General features: G+C 32.7%; 1 protein-coding gene across 2 annotated transcripts in view; it reads left to right on the forward strand.

The window, feature by feature from the left end:
- The window catches only part of LOC148628584 (uncharacterized), a 76,636-nt gene that overhangs the window by 34,445 nt on the left and 22,022 nt on the right, over nt 1–20,169 (forward strand). For both annotated transcript variants that reach the window (XM_088590510.1, XM_088590511.1), the window contains exons 8-10: nt 7,175–7,266; nt 13,076–13,292; nt 19,423–19,562. In XM_088590510.1, the coding sequence (XP_088446636.1) occupies nt 7,175–7,266; nt 13,076–13,292; nt 19,423–19,562 (449 nt within the window). The remainder of the gene's footprint in view (nt 1–7,174; nt 7,267–13,075; nt 13,293–19,422; nt 19,563–20,169) is intronic.

The following is a 20,169-nucleotide window of genomic DNA, read 5'->3' on the forward strand; positions in this document are numbered from 1 at the left end:
CCAGTTTCCTTCTCCATTGAATTTTAGAAGTCTCGGTGTGGGCGGACTTTTATTTCGCCTTTTAGATTTCTTGTGACGCTTTCTGTACCTTCCCTTTTGTACCTTTGATCAGAACTATCAGTTTCCTCGCTGTCGCTTGTACTTGACGAATCAGACTCCGAGTTTGAAGATTCATATAAACGACTCCTATTCTTTCTTCTTTGCCTAATGACAAATGTGTCCCTACCAGGGCCACGATAATGACTGCCATACCTCCGCCTTTCCGAGTCAGAATTATCCGACGCGGATAAGTCGGTCCTTATTTTTGGCCTCAAGTCTCTATTACCACTAGGCGTACTGGTATACATATGTGGGTTCTGATTTAAACCAGGATGCGAGTCTGAGGCATTTGTTGGCATGCTTGGGGCCATCACCGGAAGTATATTTGTTAGACTATGTGACATTTGTCCTTGTGGAAAGTCTGTCACTCTTTCCTGTTTAATACATTCCTCATACAATGGTTGGGATCTAGCAGTGTCAGTGAAATGCAGATGTTCAAATGTTCTCCTGTCATGCTTACTGATGGGCTCACTCCAAAATCTTTCCTTTTCTGATAACTGGTGCTGTAACATCCTGCTTGTCTCCTGCTATCTGTTAGTCTTTGCTTCTAGTCGAACACGTTCCATGTCCATATTGTGTATTTTTTCTTTGAGTGCTTTATTTTTCCTTTGAACGGCACTCAGTTCTCGCAAAACCACTTTTCCCTCAGTAATCATTTGCTGCCAGTCTTCTTTGGGAATGCCGCTAAGTTCTACTAAGTCTTGACTGTCAAGGAAGCCTTGTGCCTCCCTATACATTACAAGCTTGTACGCCTTTGCTTGCCCTATATTCTTTATGCGCTGGAAATCCCTTTCACTGGAGCTCTGAACATAAACTGGGTCTTCGAAACTCATTTTAATTATTGTTTTATCAGTAGTATCACAATTTTGGGATATCTACTTCATAAAACGCAATTGAAAATTCAAGTTATGATATTAGAATAACATCTTGTACTAGTTGTATAGCATAAAATTGTGTCAACATTTAAACGATGCAGTTAAAACACTGTGGTGTCAAATTCTATTTTTTATTGACAATCTATATTATTATCTTTAAACAATCCTAATTTCGGGGATTTGATACATCGCATCTACCCAAAAGAACTTGAGAGAAAGGATACTACAGACACTGTGAAGTCAGCCTCATACCTTGACCTACACTTAGAAATCGATGGTAAAGGAAAACTATTGACCAAACTTTACGACAAACGTGATGACTTTTCATTCGAAATTGTCAACTTTCCTTTCATCTGTGGCAACATCCCTTCAGGACCTGCGTATGGAGTGTTCATATCACAACTCATACGTTATGCCAGAGCTTGCCGAAACTACGCAGACTTTTTGTATGGCGCTAGAACTCTAACAAATAGGCTTCTGGAACAGAGTTATGTTGCTACAAGATTGAAGTCATCACTACAGAAGTTTTATGGTCGTCATCATGAACTCGTGGATCGTTATGGTGTATCCATCAGCACCATGAAAACTGATTTATTCAACGGGTCATAGTTTTCCTTTCCTCGTTTGTCTACCCCGGACTTGACTTTTTATGAGCAACTCGGCGGGTGTTTCTAGAAAAGCAGAGGACGCTTACCCTACCGGTGCACCTGGTCCATGTTCCCAGTTTTTAGTGGAGTCCGAGTTGCTCATTTGCTTTTGTTACTTTGTATGTATGATTTTAGTTACTTTATGTTCTTTGTTGTGTATTTCTGTTTTCCATGTCGAGTCTTTGTTCCTGGATTACATTCTTTTCATGACCGCTATAACCTTGGTTCCCTTGATTACTCTTTATTCAAACAATGATCCCGCTGAATACAAATAATTTCATACAATCAGGTTTCACAGAAGTCAATTTATGCACCCTCATAGTTTTATTATTTCTCTAAAAATAAAATCGTGTATTGGCTAAAAATAATTTTAACACATCGAGTACACACAACCTTTGGATTGCGGGTATTTGCAAATTGGATATTCATCTGTGAATATTTATACCTTTGTAGTAAGTTTATAATGAAAAAAAAAATATGTCGAATATTCCAAAAGGGCGGATTTCAGTGAAACACACAGTACGACATAAAATTTTGGCGGTCGGAATATAATTCCCCACTGCCGAATTGTCGACGACGTCAGTTGATACAAAACTAGGTGGCGTAAATTATCCCTAAATCACCTAGAAATTAGGGGACAGACACACAGTCTGAGGGCGGACCCACAGTCCGAGTAATAGACACAAAGTCTTGGAGCTTACAAATACAGGAGACGTTTCTTATCTTTATTAACCGAAAGAGGGCACACAATTAGGTGTTATATAATAGCAGCAAATATATTCCTCCTATAACGGGGGCACCATACGGTACTGTTATTACTGCATACGGTACTGTTATTACTGTAATACCATAAAATGGCCATAAAATATGAGTTTCACAGTGTCGGTATGCTGTGAATGAAAATTATGACGATACTGGGACCAGTTTTCTAGGGGTAGGGGTAATATTTTTAACATTTTTAAAAAAATCTTTCTTGAAAATTAGTTTTGGTAGTTTATTAATGTAGAAAATAAATATAGTCACGCAATAACTTGTAGATTCGAATTTATGCAAATTTCCGCGGGAGTCGAAATACCCATGTTTTTGGAATTCAAAAAATATATTCTGACTACGAAAATTGCCACAAGTCATCAACAGAGTCCCAGGTGTATCAATTGTGACAATATTGAACGTAAATAACAAATAAGCTATTTTTACTATATAATAAACACTCTAGGGTGACTGGATAGACTACCCAAGTATATTTCGTTCAGCATTTTTCTAATCGGCGTTGTGACGTCTATTTTGCCTTTTACGGACTGATTTGAAGTTTACACCGGATCGAAAAGTTCCGGGGTCACACGTCATCATAAATTTTTTGTCCACATCATGTAAAGAAGAAACCACATCACGTAAAGAAGAAATCACTACACGTAAAGAAAAAAGCACATAAAGTAGTTAGAGATCGACATAAGGTAAAGATGAAACGACCTCACGTTATAAGAAAACCACTGCCCGTAAAGAAAAATCCACACAATGTAAATATATGTTGACATAACGTAATCATAAAATGACAGAACGTAAAGACAAAATTACAGTACGTGAAGACGAAATGACAGAACGTAAAGACGAAATGGCAGAACGTAAAGACAAAACGACATAATGTAAAGATGTTCCTACATAACGTAAATACAAAATGACCACATGTAATTATAAAACCACAGCAAGTAACATAAAATTGACCACACGTAAACAAATGTGTATCTCATCAGACAGTTTAGGCGTTCCATATATGAGCATATGATTTATACAATGAAATCAAGTGGGATCGGCGCGCGTTCCCAGGAAACTTATTCCAAGTTCAGTTATTTCAAGATCCGTATAGATCTGTTCTGGGTCCAAGACTTTATTGCCATATTGGGAACGAATTTACTTTAGCGACGCTTGCCTTCGGAGGCATCATTCGTGTGTTATAATAAAAATACAACGAGATTTCCGTAACACGTGCTATAAATAGATGCACAACATTAAAAACGGCTACTGAAGTCCAATAAATATGAAGTTTGGAAAGCTACATTCCATCAAGTGAAAGTCACTGAATTTTGTTTGGGGTCCAGCTGCCTCAGCCTGAAATTCCATGACATCATGTGACTTGTGCATTTCATCTAAAAATAACTGTGAAGTTAGGGGAACCAGGAAGGGGAGAACAGACGTATATAAAACCTAAATTAAAATGTTCATTCAAATTCATCTCCTAATTTTAGGTTGTACTTTCTTCGGAAGTTGACTGGACAGTTGAGTAGGAGATTTTAACTTTGTCTATTACTGTGTAAGTACTGTTATCCTTGGATACTAATTTTCGTGGTTTAGGAGGAATATTTAGTTTGTAGATTCTTGAATTAATTGATGTGACACCATCAGCTTACAAATAAATAGCAGATTTCATTTTTGTTGTGAAACTAATTTCATGGTTTGCTAAACCCACGAAAACTACAAGAAAATTAGTGTCCCACAAACAATTTTTCCTCAACTGTATCTGATCACTTTTCAGTTGTCCAGTCAACTACCTTATGAAATTCTTCAGGTGATAGTTATTTCAGTTGACGGTAAACCAACTCTTTCCCTTTAAACATCATCAGGGTATGTTTAAAACATTATTACTTTTTATTATGGCAAGCCAAGTGGACAAAAATAAGTATTTTCTTATATTAAAAAATGATTTTTTAATTATTAGAAATTGAATTTGTAATATTAAAAAATGATTTTTACAATATTACAAAATGAATTTCTAATATTAAAAAATCTTTTCTAATATTAAAAAAATGATTTTGTAATATTACAAATTCATTTTCTAATATTACAAAATATTGATTTTTGTCCACTTTGGCTTGCCATATTTTGTGTTAAATAAGTAGAATCTCACAAAGGGCAAAGATACCATGTCTGAACAGAGAGATACATGTACATGAAGGGATATGTTTGGTAGGAATTCTTTGTTACAACATTTATCCTACCGGTGTACCTGGTCCACACTCCCAGTTTTTCGTGGAGTCCGAGTTGCTCATTTGCTTTTGTTACTTTGTGTCTATTATTTTAGTTATTTAATGTTCTTTGTTGTGTATGTCTGCTTTCCATGTTTGGTTTTTGCCCCTGGATTGCTTTCGTTTGGTTCCCTTGATTACTCTTTGTCTATAGATTCTAAATTTTCTAAATCCTTATTCAGAGTGTTTTTATTTACAAATATTTGTAAGTAGATGGCTATCTCTATAAGATTCACCAGTAACCAATACAGATTTTGTGAAAGGGTTGAGGGTCTAGAAAGAAGGGTTATCTATAATGCCATAAGAAATTCACTGATTTAACAAATTTTTTAACAAAAAGGGGGGCCCATGCCCTTGAACATAAGCTGTTGATCTGTCATTGGTCATAGACAAAGGTGTTTCTGATTAGCATAGAAATAATGCCAAACCTCCCTATAAAAATTTAAACATCCTCATATCTGTCAAGCGTTACTAATTGTGGGGAAAAGTTTAAATTTGAATGATCAATATTGACCAAGATTTACAACACAAAACAAATCGGCATTAGATTTGTGTTGTCATAAAAATGCCAGACAACAATACCATGATAAATATGGCATGATGTAATGGTTTTCATTAGTGCTGAGGACTATTTCATGCATAAAGCCCCCCATGGACATTTAGTAATGTGGGCAGGTATGCCTCTTTTGATTTAATTAAGCCAAGAGGAATAAGGCATAGGAGGTAAAATCCACATGTTCAATCATCTCCCTTTACCAGCATCATACAATATTTATATCTTTATATTAGTGTACTAAGCATACATTTACACTTCAGATCTTTTTCAAATTGTCATTAAAGGTAAAAAGATCGGGCTCACTTTGTCCACAGTTTCTAAATATGGTTACTATATGGATATCTTTGCTAGCCAAGTGTTACATCATGAATGGACGTAGTCCAGATAATCATGACAATCACTGAGGAATTTTTTAATCTGATATTTAAGATGGGCGACAAAGCAAAATAGAAATTAGCCTCCCAAAACAACATAATTATTTAGACTAGAATGGAGGAGTATAGGACTGTAACCCATGACTAATGAAGATGCTATATTGGCTACTTTGGTCAAAAGGTTCATCACCAAAAACAGTCAAGCATTATGTAATTCTTTTGTGAATGAAGAGAAAGATGTACATATAGGTATAATGATCATTTGTTACCTCTGTAAACGTTCCTTTATTAAAATACTGTTTGATTTACAAGCCTGTTCTGTGAACAGTAGAATTGAATAACGGCCATCAGAAGAAACAAAATTGATACCAATGAACATGTTCACTTGACAGAATCCGCGAAAACTAGCAAATGCAAAAATGTGGACAGTATCATGATTGCATGGCTGTCAGTACACAGCGGCGTAAATAGGGGGTCTGGGGGGTGTCAGCCCCCAGAAATTGAGCATTATTTTCAAATTAAAATAACTTTTTTTCATGAAGGTAACAGCTTTGACCATCTATTTCAAAACTTGTTAAGTGTTTAGAGGAAGGTGTATAAGTTAAAAGAATCACAGCCAGCTTTGATGGAAACGACATAACGCAAGCATAAAGAAACCTGTTCGACGGTAGAAACATTAGTAGTTTCATCTGATATTATGCTAAAACTGTTTGCAGAATTGCACTCATCGACGATCTGCTGTCGTAATTGTTGGCCACAAATATGAATTAACTCATTTTGTATCTGGTTTGATAGATATCTAGCGTTTTGGGGACTGCTTTGTAAATGGTCAGACAAAATCCTGTTATTTTCTGCCCTAAATTTGATAAGAGCAATGAAATTACTTTAATCTTTGGTATGACCACGTAGGGGAATGTGCTGCTTTTCACACAAACAATAGTCTTCAAAATACTTTTCAAGATAGCCCTATTTCTTGCAATTTTATTTTTAAAAAACATTGAGACAACATCATCCCTTTTACCTTCAGCAATTTTCATAAAATTTTCACTCATTTTAATACACTAGTCATGACCTGATTGGCCCATGTGTTGTTTTGTCAAAGTTGTCAAATTTGCCCAGATGCATATTTGTCACCTCAACGTAAACAGCGTCCTTTTAGGTTTTATGAAGTTCAAGATCAACACATGGACACTTGTTTAATTGAACTGATCATGAACCTATGAAATTTAGACACCACAGTTACATTTAAATGATCGAATATTAAATAGAAATTAATATTCATTCCAGATGTGATTGTTACAAGCAAATTCATGTAAATGTAAAGCCAAGGATGTGTAAAACTAAAAAAAAAAAAAAGAAAAAAAATTGTCAAAATAATTTGTAAGCACATGCTTTAATGGTGCTACGCCACTGGTACAGTATCATGATCGCATGGCTGTCAGTACTGTATCATGATTGCATGGCTGTCAGTACAGTATCATGATTGCATGGCTGTCAGTACTGTATCATGATTGCATGGCTGTCAGTACTTTTTTAACCCTAAGCTTTTGATAAAATTACAATGGAATATACATTTAAGATGTTGTCCTTTTCTCTATTACAGTAGCTAGATTTTCTCCAGAAACAAGAAAGGGAGGTTATACACAAGAAATATTTGAATCAACTGGTATAAGATCTATAACAGTTTATTGGAAGGTAATTATTGGGAAAGATTATTTTTTTATAGGGCATCTTTTTACAGACATGTTTATTGCATTCCTCTGTCTGCAGGTGATAGAGTAAAAAAATGCCTTGACTGATTTTAATTATTTTTTGTAGTGTTTGCTTTCATAAAAAGGATCTCAATTAATTTCTTTTTCCACCTGAAAAAAATTGACTTTTATATTTATGGTAGAATTAAATTTTTTTATATTTGATTCCTTACAAAAATCCTTTCCGGCTTATTCAATCAGATTTTAAGATATCTCTTATGATTTTTGAGTTATAAAATGCCAAAAAGATATTCAAATATTTTAATTGAATTTAAAATTTTGTACAATGTTGTGTTCAAACCAATTGTTGTGTCTATAATGAACTGTAAGTCCCTTTGCTTAAGTAGGTCAAAAACTAATACATGTATTGTGTCCAAACTTGCCCCAAGTGAAATGAGTTTAACATGCTGTGGTCATATCATGCTGCATTCTGTAACACTCTTTTTTTACATAAGTTTTTACACTACCACATAAAATTTATGGTCATGTATTGGTATGTTGTTTTCATTGGCGGTGGCAGCATTGTTGTCGTTCATAGACACTTGGTATTTGTGCAATAATAACTTTAATATTAGTTGGTTGCAGGGGCGGATCCAGGATTTGAGTTTGGGGGGGGGGGTTAATTGAATTAAATGCCATGTAAAGCAAGGCAAAACATATTTTTGGTGTGAAACTTGTGGTGAAAATTTTTTTTCTTACCGATTTAGGAGGGGTGTATACCCGGTAAGCCAGTCCTGGATCCGCGCCAGGGTTGATCATTATAAAATTTTATAAAAAGATTACTAAAGGTTGGTATTGATTAGGGAGTTATAGCCCCAACCATTTTAGAATTAGGGGCCAAAATAGGCATAAACAGCATCTCATAGAATTCAACTATATAACTCCACTAAAAGCATAGGAATGTCTAGTATGATATTGTTCCACAATATTCTATATCACAATGGTCAGACTTGGATTGATTTTTAAGGGCCAGAAACATGCATTTTCCTGATGTCTAGACAATAACTTTGTTTTGTCTATTTTCAATTTTTTTTTATAGGATACCTTATGAAAATCAGTGCCTCCATTTTCCAATCAGATTTCAGATACCTCTTACAGTTTCAAATTATAAGGGGTCAAGAGGGTCACACCCCAAATAATTAACTTTTTAATCTTTTGTCAAATATCAAAAATATTTTAATTGAATATCAATTAAGGCTTTTTAAAATCATTATGCTATATTCTGTCCATACCAATTGTTGTGTCCATAATGAATTGTAAGACTCTATGCTTAAGTGTGAACTTTTCTTTAGAAGACTTCCAGATATTGTAATGATTTTTGTTTGTGATAATTTAGTGATGGGTTAAACATGAAATTAAAGGTCATTTCCTATAATATAAGGCTAAAAATTATCTGAAATATTTAACTTTTCTTAAAAATGTAACACAGTATTGTTATGAAAGTGCCACTCTTTTCCAATTTTAAGCTGTTAATGGATTTAAACTAAACTTTATTATGTGGTTGGATTTATTGTAAAGATAGACACACCTGTAAAGGGAAATCATTCAAACTATTGTTACTGAAAACCAGGAGATTTTATTGCTTACAATATTTTTTTTATGTTAAGATTATAAAATTATAAAAATAAAACTCTAGAAAATTCTTATATATGCATTCATATATGATTAGCATAATTATATATCACTACACAACCTTATGTTGCAGATTTGTGACGTAGAACCATCATTTCTAGCTTTATATGAGATCAAAATGTACCTCTTAAATAACATACACATGTGTTCTATGTGTGTTTTAATTGTATGAGAGTGGGAAGTTTACATTAAAAGATGAAATGCATTGAACTTTCTGTAGTACAGCAGAGAAATGCCTAGTCTCCAATTCAGGGGTTGCCAGTTGCTTGAATGAGAAACATTTGGGTCATCATGGTTACAAAGTCATTCCATTTTAGAACATATTGCAACTTTGCTTGAGTTCTTACCATATCAAACTCACTTGAAGTTTGCCGATTTGTGAATTGTTGAGTTTCACAATATAGTTCTAAAATGTCAAGTACATTTTTGCAAAAGAAATACGCTTATTCTGCTAGTATATGTAATAAACAAATGTACAATATAAAGAGATGTGAAATGGGAAAAGAAAGTGAATATGCACATGTATTATCAATCATCATCCTTGCATATTCTTCCTTTCTAAAATCTTCAACTTTCAGCTCACCAAAATTTGTAATTTTTCTAATTCTGAACCAAGTCCTTACATGGATCCTCCCCAGGGGTTGAGGTGAAAATGAGAAATTCACTAACTCATTTGGAGTAAAGTTAAGCAGTGATGTTGAAAGCAAGCCAAAATCAGTGGCATAGAATAGTTGACGATTAGCGACTTTGAAAACTTCAGCCTTTGATTTACTCCTGAAGTACCAAAGTACACCCTGAGGCATAGCTGAAGGGTGTTCAGGGTACTAAAAGTGTAAAAAGTCTCAATATCAATGAATATATGAACTGAATTTATTTCCAATATTTGTCCAATAATATTTATTTTACAATCAGACAGAGGTCCAAATTGAAGAGACATAAAAGTAATGTTTTCTTTCACATTATTTTGATGTTTTTATGAATATAGAAAATCAAATCTTTCTAATTCAAGTTCAGGGATCTTCCTTTGATAGAACTCCAGATAGTGAAAATACAAGGTGTTAAGAGTTAATTTTGTAATTTTGATTTTGGTGGCATGTTTTGCTGTTAATGCCATCATAACTACATGATGTTGATAATGATAATTTGCATATACTTGGATAAATATACATACAGTTCACAGACAAAAGCAAACAGTCTATTCTATTATAACAAAGGGTGTTTGAAAATATACGCCTCATGTTGCTGGAAAATATTTCAAGTGTTTCACCTAATCCCCAGAAATTAGCATGAAACGTACCATTAAATCTTTTTGATATCTTTGAAAATGGACATAGTATTAGTCTAAAAAGTGTGTGACATTACAAAGGGAAAAAGGTGATTTACATTTGGGTATATGGCTTAGCACAACCAGGGTATATGGGATTTGTGAAGACATGTTCCAAGGCAATCAAAATCCTAGCAATTAACTAGTATGGGAATAATGTTGTTGACTGCATGTCCATAATCATATCTTTCTGTTACAATTCTTTATTTCAGTTGCTGTTTCTTAGAATAAATTTCCTTCAAAATGACTTACAGGGACGTTTTTAACAAACATAGTAAATGTCACTTGTGACCTTATAAAAGATTTTTATCTTTAATAGACACATGATGCTTTAAGTTATAACATTTCCTAACCAATCATTCGGAGTTCAAGGTCTGATTGTTTATTTGATCACACTTTTCTGTTTTAATCTGGTAACCTCTTAACAGTTTTTTTTTATACATCCATCATTATTAGATTGTGTGTATTAATCAACAGGAAGTAATTCATATATGTCAAAAACCCACACAATTCACTTTTTGTTCTAATTGAGAAACAGTTACAGATCACATGATCTTGTCTCTTTGATTTTGTTTCATTTAGTTGAATTAAGTGGTAAATGGTTTTCTCAAAAATACAGATCTGTATATTGATGGAATTATTATGCAGTAAAATATAGCATATATAGACAGAAAAAGCGTTGTTTATTTGGTGGGTTATCACCTCTACTTATTCAGTGTCTGAATTTTATATGGACTGGTACTTGATATTGTGTAATGAGTTGGTTGACATCTTTGAATCTTCTGATTCCTTCTCAGAAACACTTATGAGAAGTTTATCTTTAATTAACAAAACACTTTTAAAATAAGGATTTACATTTATCTTTATATTACTGAAGGCCAAGCTTAAAAATGTGTTTGTTTGTCCCTGTCTGAACAACTTTTTAAAACTACATCAATATGAAAGAGAGATTATTTGTTAGATTTTGTTTAGCTTGAAATGTTTTATTTTGCCTTAAATCAATTCTTAACATTAAATTAATTCACTGCTTTTAGCTCACCCCGCCTTAAGGGCCATGTGAGCTATTTGCCATCACTAGGCATTTTTTACAATTTTTCAAAACTCTTCTCCTCTGACATTACTTGACTGATTAGAACCAAACTTGGTATAAATGACTTGGGTCAGACAGCAGTTTTTCAAATATATTTCCAAAACCATTTGATTTAGGCAATTCTGACAGGGACAGTGAGATCTATCTGTGGTCAAATTTTGGTAAAAATCTGTTAACCCTTTTTGGAGTTATTGCCCTTTTTAGACATATTTTTGCTATTTTTAATACAATTACTTTCTAAAATCATATCCTCAGTAACTACTGGACAGAATTCTATTAAAGTAATATGATTGGTTTGTAATGTATCATTCACAACATGAAAATTGGAAATCCATGAAAAAAAAAGCATGGCAAAATAAGGGTCAGACAGCAGTTTTTACTATATATTTCCTAATCCATTAGGGTTAACATGATTGATTGATTGATTGTTGGGGTTTAACGTCTGAGCAACAAAATTCTTACGTGGGTATAAGTGTTTAGCATGAAGAAATATCTTTTTGTGAATATCTGTTTACCTTTGTTGGAGTTTATTCTTTGATGGAGTTTATGCCTTTTTAGATGTTTTTTTTTTTTTTTGGGGGGGGGGGGTTATTTTTTATGATATTACTTTCAAAATTTTCTTCAGTGAAACAAACTACTTGACAGAATTCTATGAAAGTTGATAGGATTGTTCCTAAGGTATGAGGGTAGGGTTTCTTTCTGAAAAAAAAACATGGCTGCTATTTACAAAAAAAAGTATGTAGCTTTTCAATCAGGTGAATGATTTTGGCTCTTTAAAGCCCCTAGTTAAGGGAATATTATTTCTGGAACATTATTTTATGGTTAAGGTAAGGGAAAGGCAAAAGAAAAAAGTTTATAATTATTTTATACTCCACTTTCTCCTATAATATACAAACTGAAACAATAACTGTGTATTTGTGATTACTGTCAAAATAATTATTATAATCAAACCCAATGAGGAGGGTGATATATTGGAATCACCATTCTGTCTGTCATTTCATCCATCTGAACTTTGTTGCAATTATCTGGTCTCCTAATTGTTGAATTTGTGAATTTGGTTTATGGCTTTATACAAATGTGGCATATATTGTTAGCAATTTTGGGAGCTGTATAATATCAACTTCCTGATTTGTTGGACTTCGCCATTTTTCACTATATGATAGAGAAAACTTTCGTACCATTGCAAAGATGGAAAAAAGGCTTTTAAAATCAATATACTAAAGGTTTGATGATTGCAGAAATTTTTCACAAAATTGACTTGAATAAATAATACTGAAAATCAACATTTTTATCTTTTCTGGTAACTGACGGCATAGACTTGTACACTTTTGTAGTAAATTACAAATCGGATTTTAAAAGTACACATTCTCAGCTTTGTTTTGACTACTTTTGATCAACATACACAATATGCAATGCATAGATCTAGGTTCACTGTGCTTTTGGAAGTATATAGGGGGATGGCCTTTTGACCTGGAAGTGGTAAGCGAGACCTTAATAGATTTTTTTGTTATTACGTGACTTTATTAGAGAACCAAAGTTTTAAATTGAACATATGAATTTGAAATTTAATATGTTTACTTTATACTGAACCAAGAAACTACAGACATTGGTACCCCTCAAACAGCAGTTATTCACCTCTGTTCAAATTTTCAAACTATTATAAGAAAATTGTTATAAAGTTATATTCCATACTACATTTAATTTCAGTTCTTTGATGCTATGGAAGACTTTGGGCCCATAGTAAAGTACAGTGCTTCTCTTGTAAAAGAGGATGGTTCTATAATAGCCGGTGCTGAAGTTCCTGGCACTCAACTTTCCTATACGTTCTTGAATGTTTCTGTTGACAGTGTTCTACATGTGAACATCAGAGCTGGTACTGAAATTGGATTCTCGGAAAACAGTTCACCTATTGATATATCAGAGGGTAAGCATTGGTTTATCTCTATTAGCAATTACTGCATCTCAGAATTATAAATCTGTTATATATTACAGCCAGTAAAATAGTTAATTTAAGGGAATAGAGTTGGTTAATTGCTTTTTGATTGAGTGACCATTACTAGATGAACTGCTATAGGTAGTCAATTGTCAGTTTATGAGATGAATAGAACTTTTTCATATTCCCGACTTTAATTCGTTTATTGAAATTTTGAGCAAAGACAAGTAACTCTCCAATGCGACAGATTGGTTTACTGTCCGATTGCAGCAATGAACAGCAGTAAACTTCAGATTCAAATATTTGATAATTTGATATTTGATATTTTAATCATTTTATATCTGCAGTAAGTACTTGGATACTTTTAAATAATTTATTTCAAACCATTTAGTTACTTACCAATGTATAAATAGTTACTAAGTAAAATGTTTACTGCTCTTCCTTTCCCTAATGAGACCTCTAACCAGGTTGTCGTGTATTGATGGGTTATCTTGTTCTAAAAAACTTGCTAAAATGGCTTGCATTTCATAAATGTAGAAAATAACCATGGCAGGATTTAATCAAATGTATCTTTACTATACAATGTAGTCTTCATGTATCCATTTTGAAATACTGTAAATAAATATGTTATCCATAAAATTAGTTACCAAAATAAATGTCTTTATTTTTTTAAAGATATTAAAATCCTGCTATTGGTGGGCTAGTTTAAACTAATACTTCACCTCTGGGAACTGTAAGAATTTGAAAGATAAAAATTAACAAGATATACATCTTAACTATAAAAAATCATTAACCACTTGACAAATGTGCGTCATGACCTTATTTTGCCATTATACCATTAAGGATGTTCACTGCTCTGTTTAAAAATAACAAAGTTTTCAAATGGTTGTGGAATTTTTAAGATCTTTCATGCTAGAGCAATATAAGAAGAAAAAATGATTGGTCAGTGTGCTCATTTTTTAGATATATGGAAAGATTTAAAATTTGGCAGAAAAATGATCTATCTAGATTTTTCATAGGTTTTGTCTTAGTAGGTTTAATCTATTAAAAAAAACAAGAAATAACAAGAATTTCATTAAAACTTCTCAAATAACATTTTAAGGTATGTGAAATGAAATTATGAAAAGAAGAGTGGGGGTCATTGGGCAAATAAAAAAAAAATTATGCTTTTAAATGGATAAAACTAGAGGAGTCCAAAAATCTGAAAAAATGACCCAGGACATGAGCAGCAAACATCCTGAAGTATTAGGCCTTGTAAGAATCTTTCGGATGTAACAGAGATTTCTGATATGAAGGAAATTTTATTTTATAATACCATTTGTTCAGGGTTGTATCAAGGTGTGTCCTGTGAAGCAGTATTTTGTTTCTTATGGCAAGCCAAAGTGGACAAAAAGCCCTATTTTATAATATTTTAAAATTATTTTCTAATATAAAAAATAAAAGAACGATTTTTTTAATAGAAGAAAACGAATTTTCAATATTGAAAAATCAATTTCTAATATTAGAAAATTATTTTTTTATATAAAAAATTCTACTATCGTTTTTAATATTAAAAAACGATTTTTTATTATTAAAAATTCAATTTCTAATATTAAGAAATCATTTTTTAATATTAGAAAATCATTTTTCAATATAAAAAATGAATTTTTAATATTAAAAATTAAAATTTTGATCTTAGCCTGATGCTTGTAGACATTTTTAATATTAAAAAAATCAGATAATTATTAATATAAAAAAATGATATTTTAATATTAGAAAATGAATTTTTAATATTAGAAAATGATTTTCTTATATTAAGAAATGGATTTTTAATATCAAAAATTCATTTTCTGATATTAAAATTCAGTTTTGTAATATTAACAAATCAATTTCTAATATCAAAAAATTAATTTCTATATTAAAAAATCATTTTTGACATTAAAAAGTATGGCTTTTTGTCCTATTTTGGCTTGCCATAGTGTCTGCTAAAAAAAGTCGTGGAACAGTGAGAGGCATTTTGTTTGCATTCAGCTTGTGTAGGACTTTGTCTTTTACTCTTTTCAAAAATCAACAATGTTTGAAATATTAGTATCAGTGTCTCTATGGTCTTGTTAATCCAATGTTAAAAGTTTATGATTTTGTTACTTGCATGCAAATTGCATAACACACACTACCAACATGAAAGATTTGATTTATTCTCTGTAGGTTTTGTACTGAAGACTATTAATGTACTGGTGACATTACGCTGTAGACTACTTAATACATGTATTTATAATAAATAGATTTCCTAATTTTTAGCCATTTGTGCACCGTTACTCCTGAACTTTTTTATTCACATTTTAGGGGCAGGCTTCATTTTTTATCTTATATCCTGCCATGTGAAATGGGGAAGCATTGGCTATTTTGAACATTTTGCAATCCCCCATTTTTCACTATTACATGAAGGTGACTCACTTAGTGTTCTATTAATGCCCTATTTTCTTTGCTCCTATTGGGCAGACTTCACCCAAACCTTACTCCATCCAAATGAATGCAATACAGTAAGTCTTTTTGTACATATTTCTTCTCCCTTTCACTTCAATATATTGTTACCCATTAAGTTTTTACCAACCTGTTTTACTACCTTAATGAAAAAAACTTGATAGAAAAAAAAAACAGGAAAATACCAAACAAGGTAATATTTATTATCATGTACAATTTTCAGTGTGGTGAATGTATTATATAATATTTGATTAGATATTTTGAGATCAAATTATTTTTTGAACCAGTAATCCTGGGAGCAAATATTTGATTTCAGAGACCCCAGGATGAAAATTCTATACCTTAACTCCTGTAAAAAGTCAAAGACCTGCAATTGGTCATTCCAGAAAAAGCTTAAATTGAATAAAAATGTCTCGCCCCCAACTAAAAAATTCTTACTCCTGAAAATTATAGTAATTTTAAATATTTTCTTTCTTTGGTCTCTTTTCTTAGTAAAAATGTCCTTTACATTAAACATTGAGGAGGAAGAAAAACATTTATATATTACACTAACAACTTAAGTGAAAGTAACCTTGGAGATCTGATTCAGATTGTATACATAGCTTTTATCCATTTCCCATCTTTTCGTTATACAACATAGAAGAGAACTCTTCACAGTATTATCTCAATTGATCAATATTTTTGTTAAGGACTTGAACTTCCTTATAAATTTTCTAGAACACTTAAAGTTATTGTTGTTAAAGATTGTATCAGCAACTACTTCACAGTGTTAAAAATAGAATTAATGTGCCTTTGTACGAAAAAAAAACAACGAATTTTTTTTTTTTATTTTAACATTATACTAGTACATGCCTGGTTAATACTTCCTAGAACTTTACCCCTAGATAAAATATTTTTGCTGGCATTTATTAGCTGATTTTTTTTCTGTGTGTTTTTTGTTGGATTTTTTTTTTGCTAAGGCAAATGTATTATGGAATTTTCTGAGTGAGCCCCTTAAATATCTTGCTAGCCCGTTTGCTGAATGTGGTGATTTACAGGGCTTGGATGACAACAATACAATCTAGTATGGCTTCATGTTGGCCAGGAGTTGTGGTAATTTTTTACTTACTTCCCTATTAATGACAAATTTCTAATGGAGATAAGTTTGCCTAACTTCCCAATGATAAAATTTGAAACATATGAAAAATGGACTATGCCTTGACCTTCTGAAATTCCTTAGGATTCCTATTTTTCCTCAAGATTCACCAGGCTTTCTTTTTTTTTCAACAAAAGTTCACTGTTTGTTTGTTTGTTTGCTGGGGTTTAACGCCCGAGCAGCAATATTTCAGCTATATTCAGGCGATGAACATGAAATGGATGATAAAATGAACATGAAATAAAACGGGATGGGACACATGGATAATGGGGTCGACAAATTTTGATTGCCACTGGAAACAGGGAGAGGTGGGTAGGGTTGGGCAATTTAGCCTCCTGTGGCAGAGCCCTATGGTTCCTACTCCAGGAGAATACCACAGTAGGGTTCTTTAACATGGGAGGAACGTGGCATCTTTCCCAACATGGTGCACCACTATGGTTCGCAGTCAGGTTTTCCGTATTATAGCCGACAACCCCAGCATGTAACACACCAGGGGTACCCCATTCCACCACCTGGGGCATACAAGCCAGTTGCTCTGTGGGCAGAGTGCTCTAGCCACCCGGTTAGGGTTCTGAGCACTATTTAGTCACCTTCTATGACAAGCTTAGCGCTGCTGCAGGCCTATTCTTTTGACACCCAGACCTGCACAGGGGCAAAAGATCACTGGAATTCAGATTTTTAATCAAGGGATATAACTGGTCTGTCAAGTCTCATACAGTTTGTGTGAGATTTATGTAAATTCATCCAAAATTCAACAAATTTGATATGATTTTAATATGATTTTAGGCTTTGCCTTTGAGGGACAGAGCTATTTGTACTCAAATAACTTTGTTACCAAATCCTATTCATATATTAAGATAAATATCTTTAAACTAAATAACCTTGGACTTTGTTGATTAATGCATGTTATGCTATTGTATCATCAACAGGAATACATGAGAGTTCATATAGGCTGTGTGCCTGTGTTTTAAGTTCACTTTCTATAACTGCATTTGTCATTTACAAATGTTTAGTCAGAAGGATTTTTAGACATTCATGTTTCAGAGCATTTACATCTGTATAACCTTGTTGATGCTCCATCTCAATTGTATTTTTGTCCCCTGCGATATGTCCATGGGGCACATGTAAATGCCGGCGTCCGTCTGTCCATCTGTTGCGCCGTCAGTCTATCCATCTGCCTGTCTGTCCTTCTTTCCTTCCATTCCTTCTGTCTGCCCGTCAGCGTTTTCCACACTTTTGTTTGTTATGCTTTTACTAAATGAGTTTGTTATTGGTATGTGGCCTTATTTTAGAGAGTTACAGATTAACTTTGACTTTGGTTACTGTTGAATGATTTTATACAGATTTACGGCCCTTGGACTTAGAAAATTTCAGTGAATTTAAAGTTTTTCTCACTATTTTTTTTTTGCGGGGGGCATAGGAACACTGTTCTTTTATTCTTTTTTCTTTCAAAATTTTGGCAAAGCTCATGTATGGGCTTCTCTAAACTTGACAGCCCTATCATACTTACATAATAGTTCCATTTGTATCAATTTATCAATCTTAAGATATCCACCAAAAAAAAAAGAAAACACAAATGTATAAAAATATATGACCAAACCTTTTAACTTCTCTTTATTTTCATACGCTTATCACTTAGTGATTTTTTTAAAAAGTTTCCAATACTGGAGTTTGTATTTTTGAAGGTCCTGAAAATCGTATTGTATGATTTTGTATATGAACTCTCATGTATTCCAGTTGATGATACAATAGCACAGTATGCATTAATCAACAAAGTCTAAGGTTATTTAGTTTAAACATATTTATTTTAATACATGAATAGGATTTGGTAACTAAAGTTATTTGAGTTGACCACTCCTGATTGGATAAAACCATTCATCACATGTCAAAACCCCATCAATCTGACAATATTATTTCATTCAAGGATGTTTTCTTTATTTGAAAAGACCATTATTTGATCTCTGCATCACTGCAGAGTTTTTCAATAGAATGTTATAAAAATGAGGTTTTTGACAGAGTTGTCTGCCCTTGAAATGTTCATTTACAGTGCATTGCTATGAAATTATAACTCAATTTACCAAAATGTTAATAGAAAAGCTTGTCTGATAGTGCAAAAAGTGAAATTAAATTTTCAAATTGGTGGATTTTTTTCATACCATGTTCCACCCACTGACTGATTCTTACAGAGACTGATGCTTAATATTCATGCAGAACAATATTTGTTAATCATGAATTTTGTCAGATAGGAAAAAAGTAATTAATTACTCATTATTCCGTTAAGACTCAGTACACTATAACTATAGTATGTTATTATATATAGATTCTACTTTATTAATGAGTGATTTAAATAATTTCTCCACTCCAGATGGTAAATTTAAGCTTTTCAATTTTGAAGAAAAATTTTAAAATGTAAAATGATAGGAAATCTTATCAACAAAATTTAATCACTGCCTGCTGGTTAAATAGTCACATGCATTTTTTATCACCAGATTAGAATTGGAGAAACTAATTACATGTATATTTTAGGGAATCTTAAACCCCCAACAATGTTGCTAGAGCGGAAAAATGAAAAAGGCTCAACTTACTATGTGTCTTGGATACCTCAAAATAACACAGATATTACAGGATTTACTGTTTATTGGTGTGATAAAAGAAATGGCTGTCAGGTAAATAAATCACATGACCCAAACAATACAGCTTTACAATAGATTGGTGTGATAAAAGAAATGGCTGTCAGATAAATAAATCACACGACACAACACTTCAATTTTACTATATATTGGTGTGATGAACAAATAGGTTGTCAGGTAAATAAAGATCACATGACACAGACAATACAGTTTTACAATGTATTGGTGTGATGAACAAAAAAGGCAGGTAAATATAGATCACATGATACAGACACTTCAATTTTACAATTTATTGACTAACATTCAAATATCAGCCCAAATATGATCAAAACTGCCAATACAACACAAAATACAAAAGTGCGCCAATACAGGATTTAGCCATCCAATACAACTTTTACCAGTCCAACACGTCATATTAGACTGGTTAAAACCCAGGGCCTAGCATATTGGACTAGTTATTTAATAAAGGTATAATTGCATAAGATTTTCCGTATTGGCTGGGTTATTGGTCCTTGGCTAGAAATATTGGACTTCATCTATGTCTCAGTCCAATGTGGATAGCCTTGGACCAATAACTAAGCCAATATGGAAAACCTTACATAATAATACTATAATATTTGTGTGATGAATAACAATGTCAGGT

Source organism: Perna viridis, chromosome 1 (genome assembly GCF_037379345.1).
Source record: "Perna viridis isolate PV_CMFRI_1.1 ecotype Kerala chromosome 1, ASM3737934v1, whole genome shotgun sequence".
Classification (NCBI taxonomy): domain Eukaryota; kingdom Metazoa; phylum Mollusca; class Bivalvia; order Mytilida; family Mytilidae; genus Perna; species Perna viridis.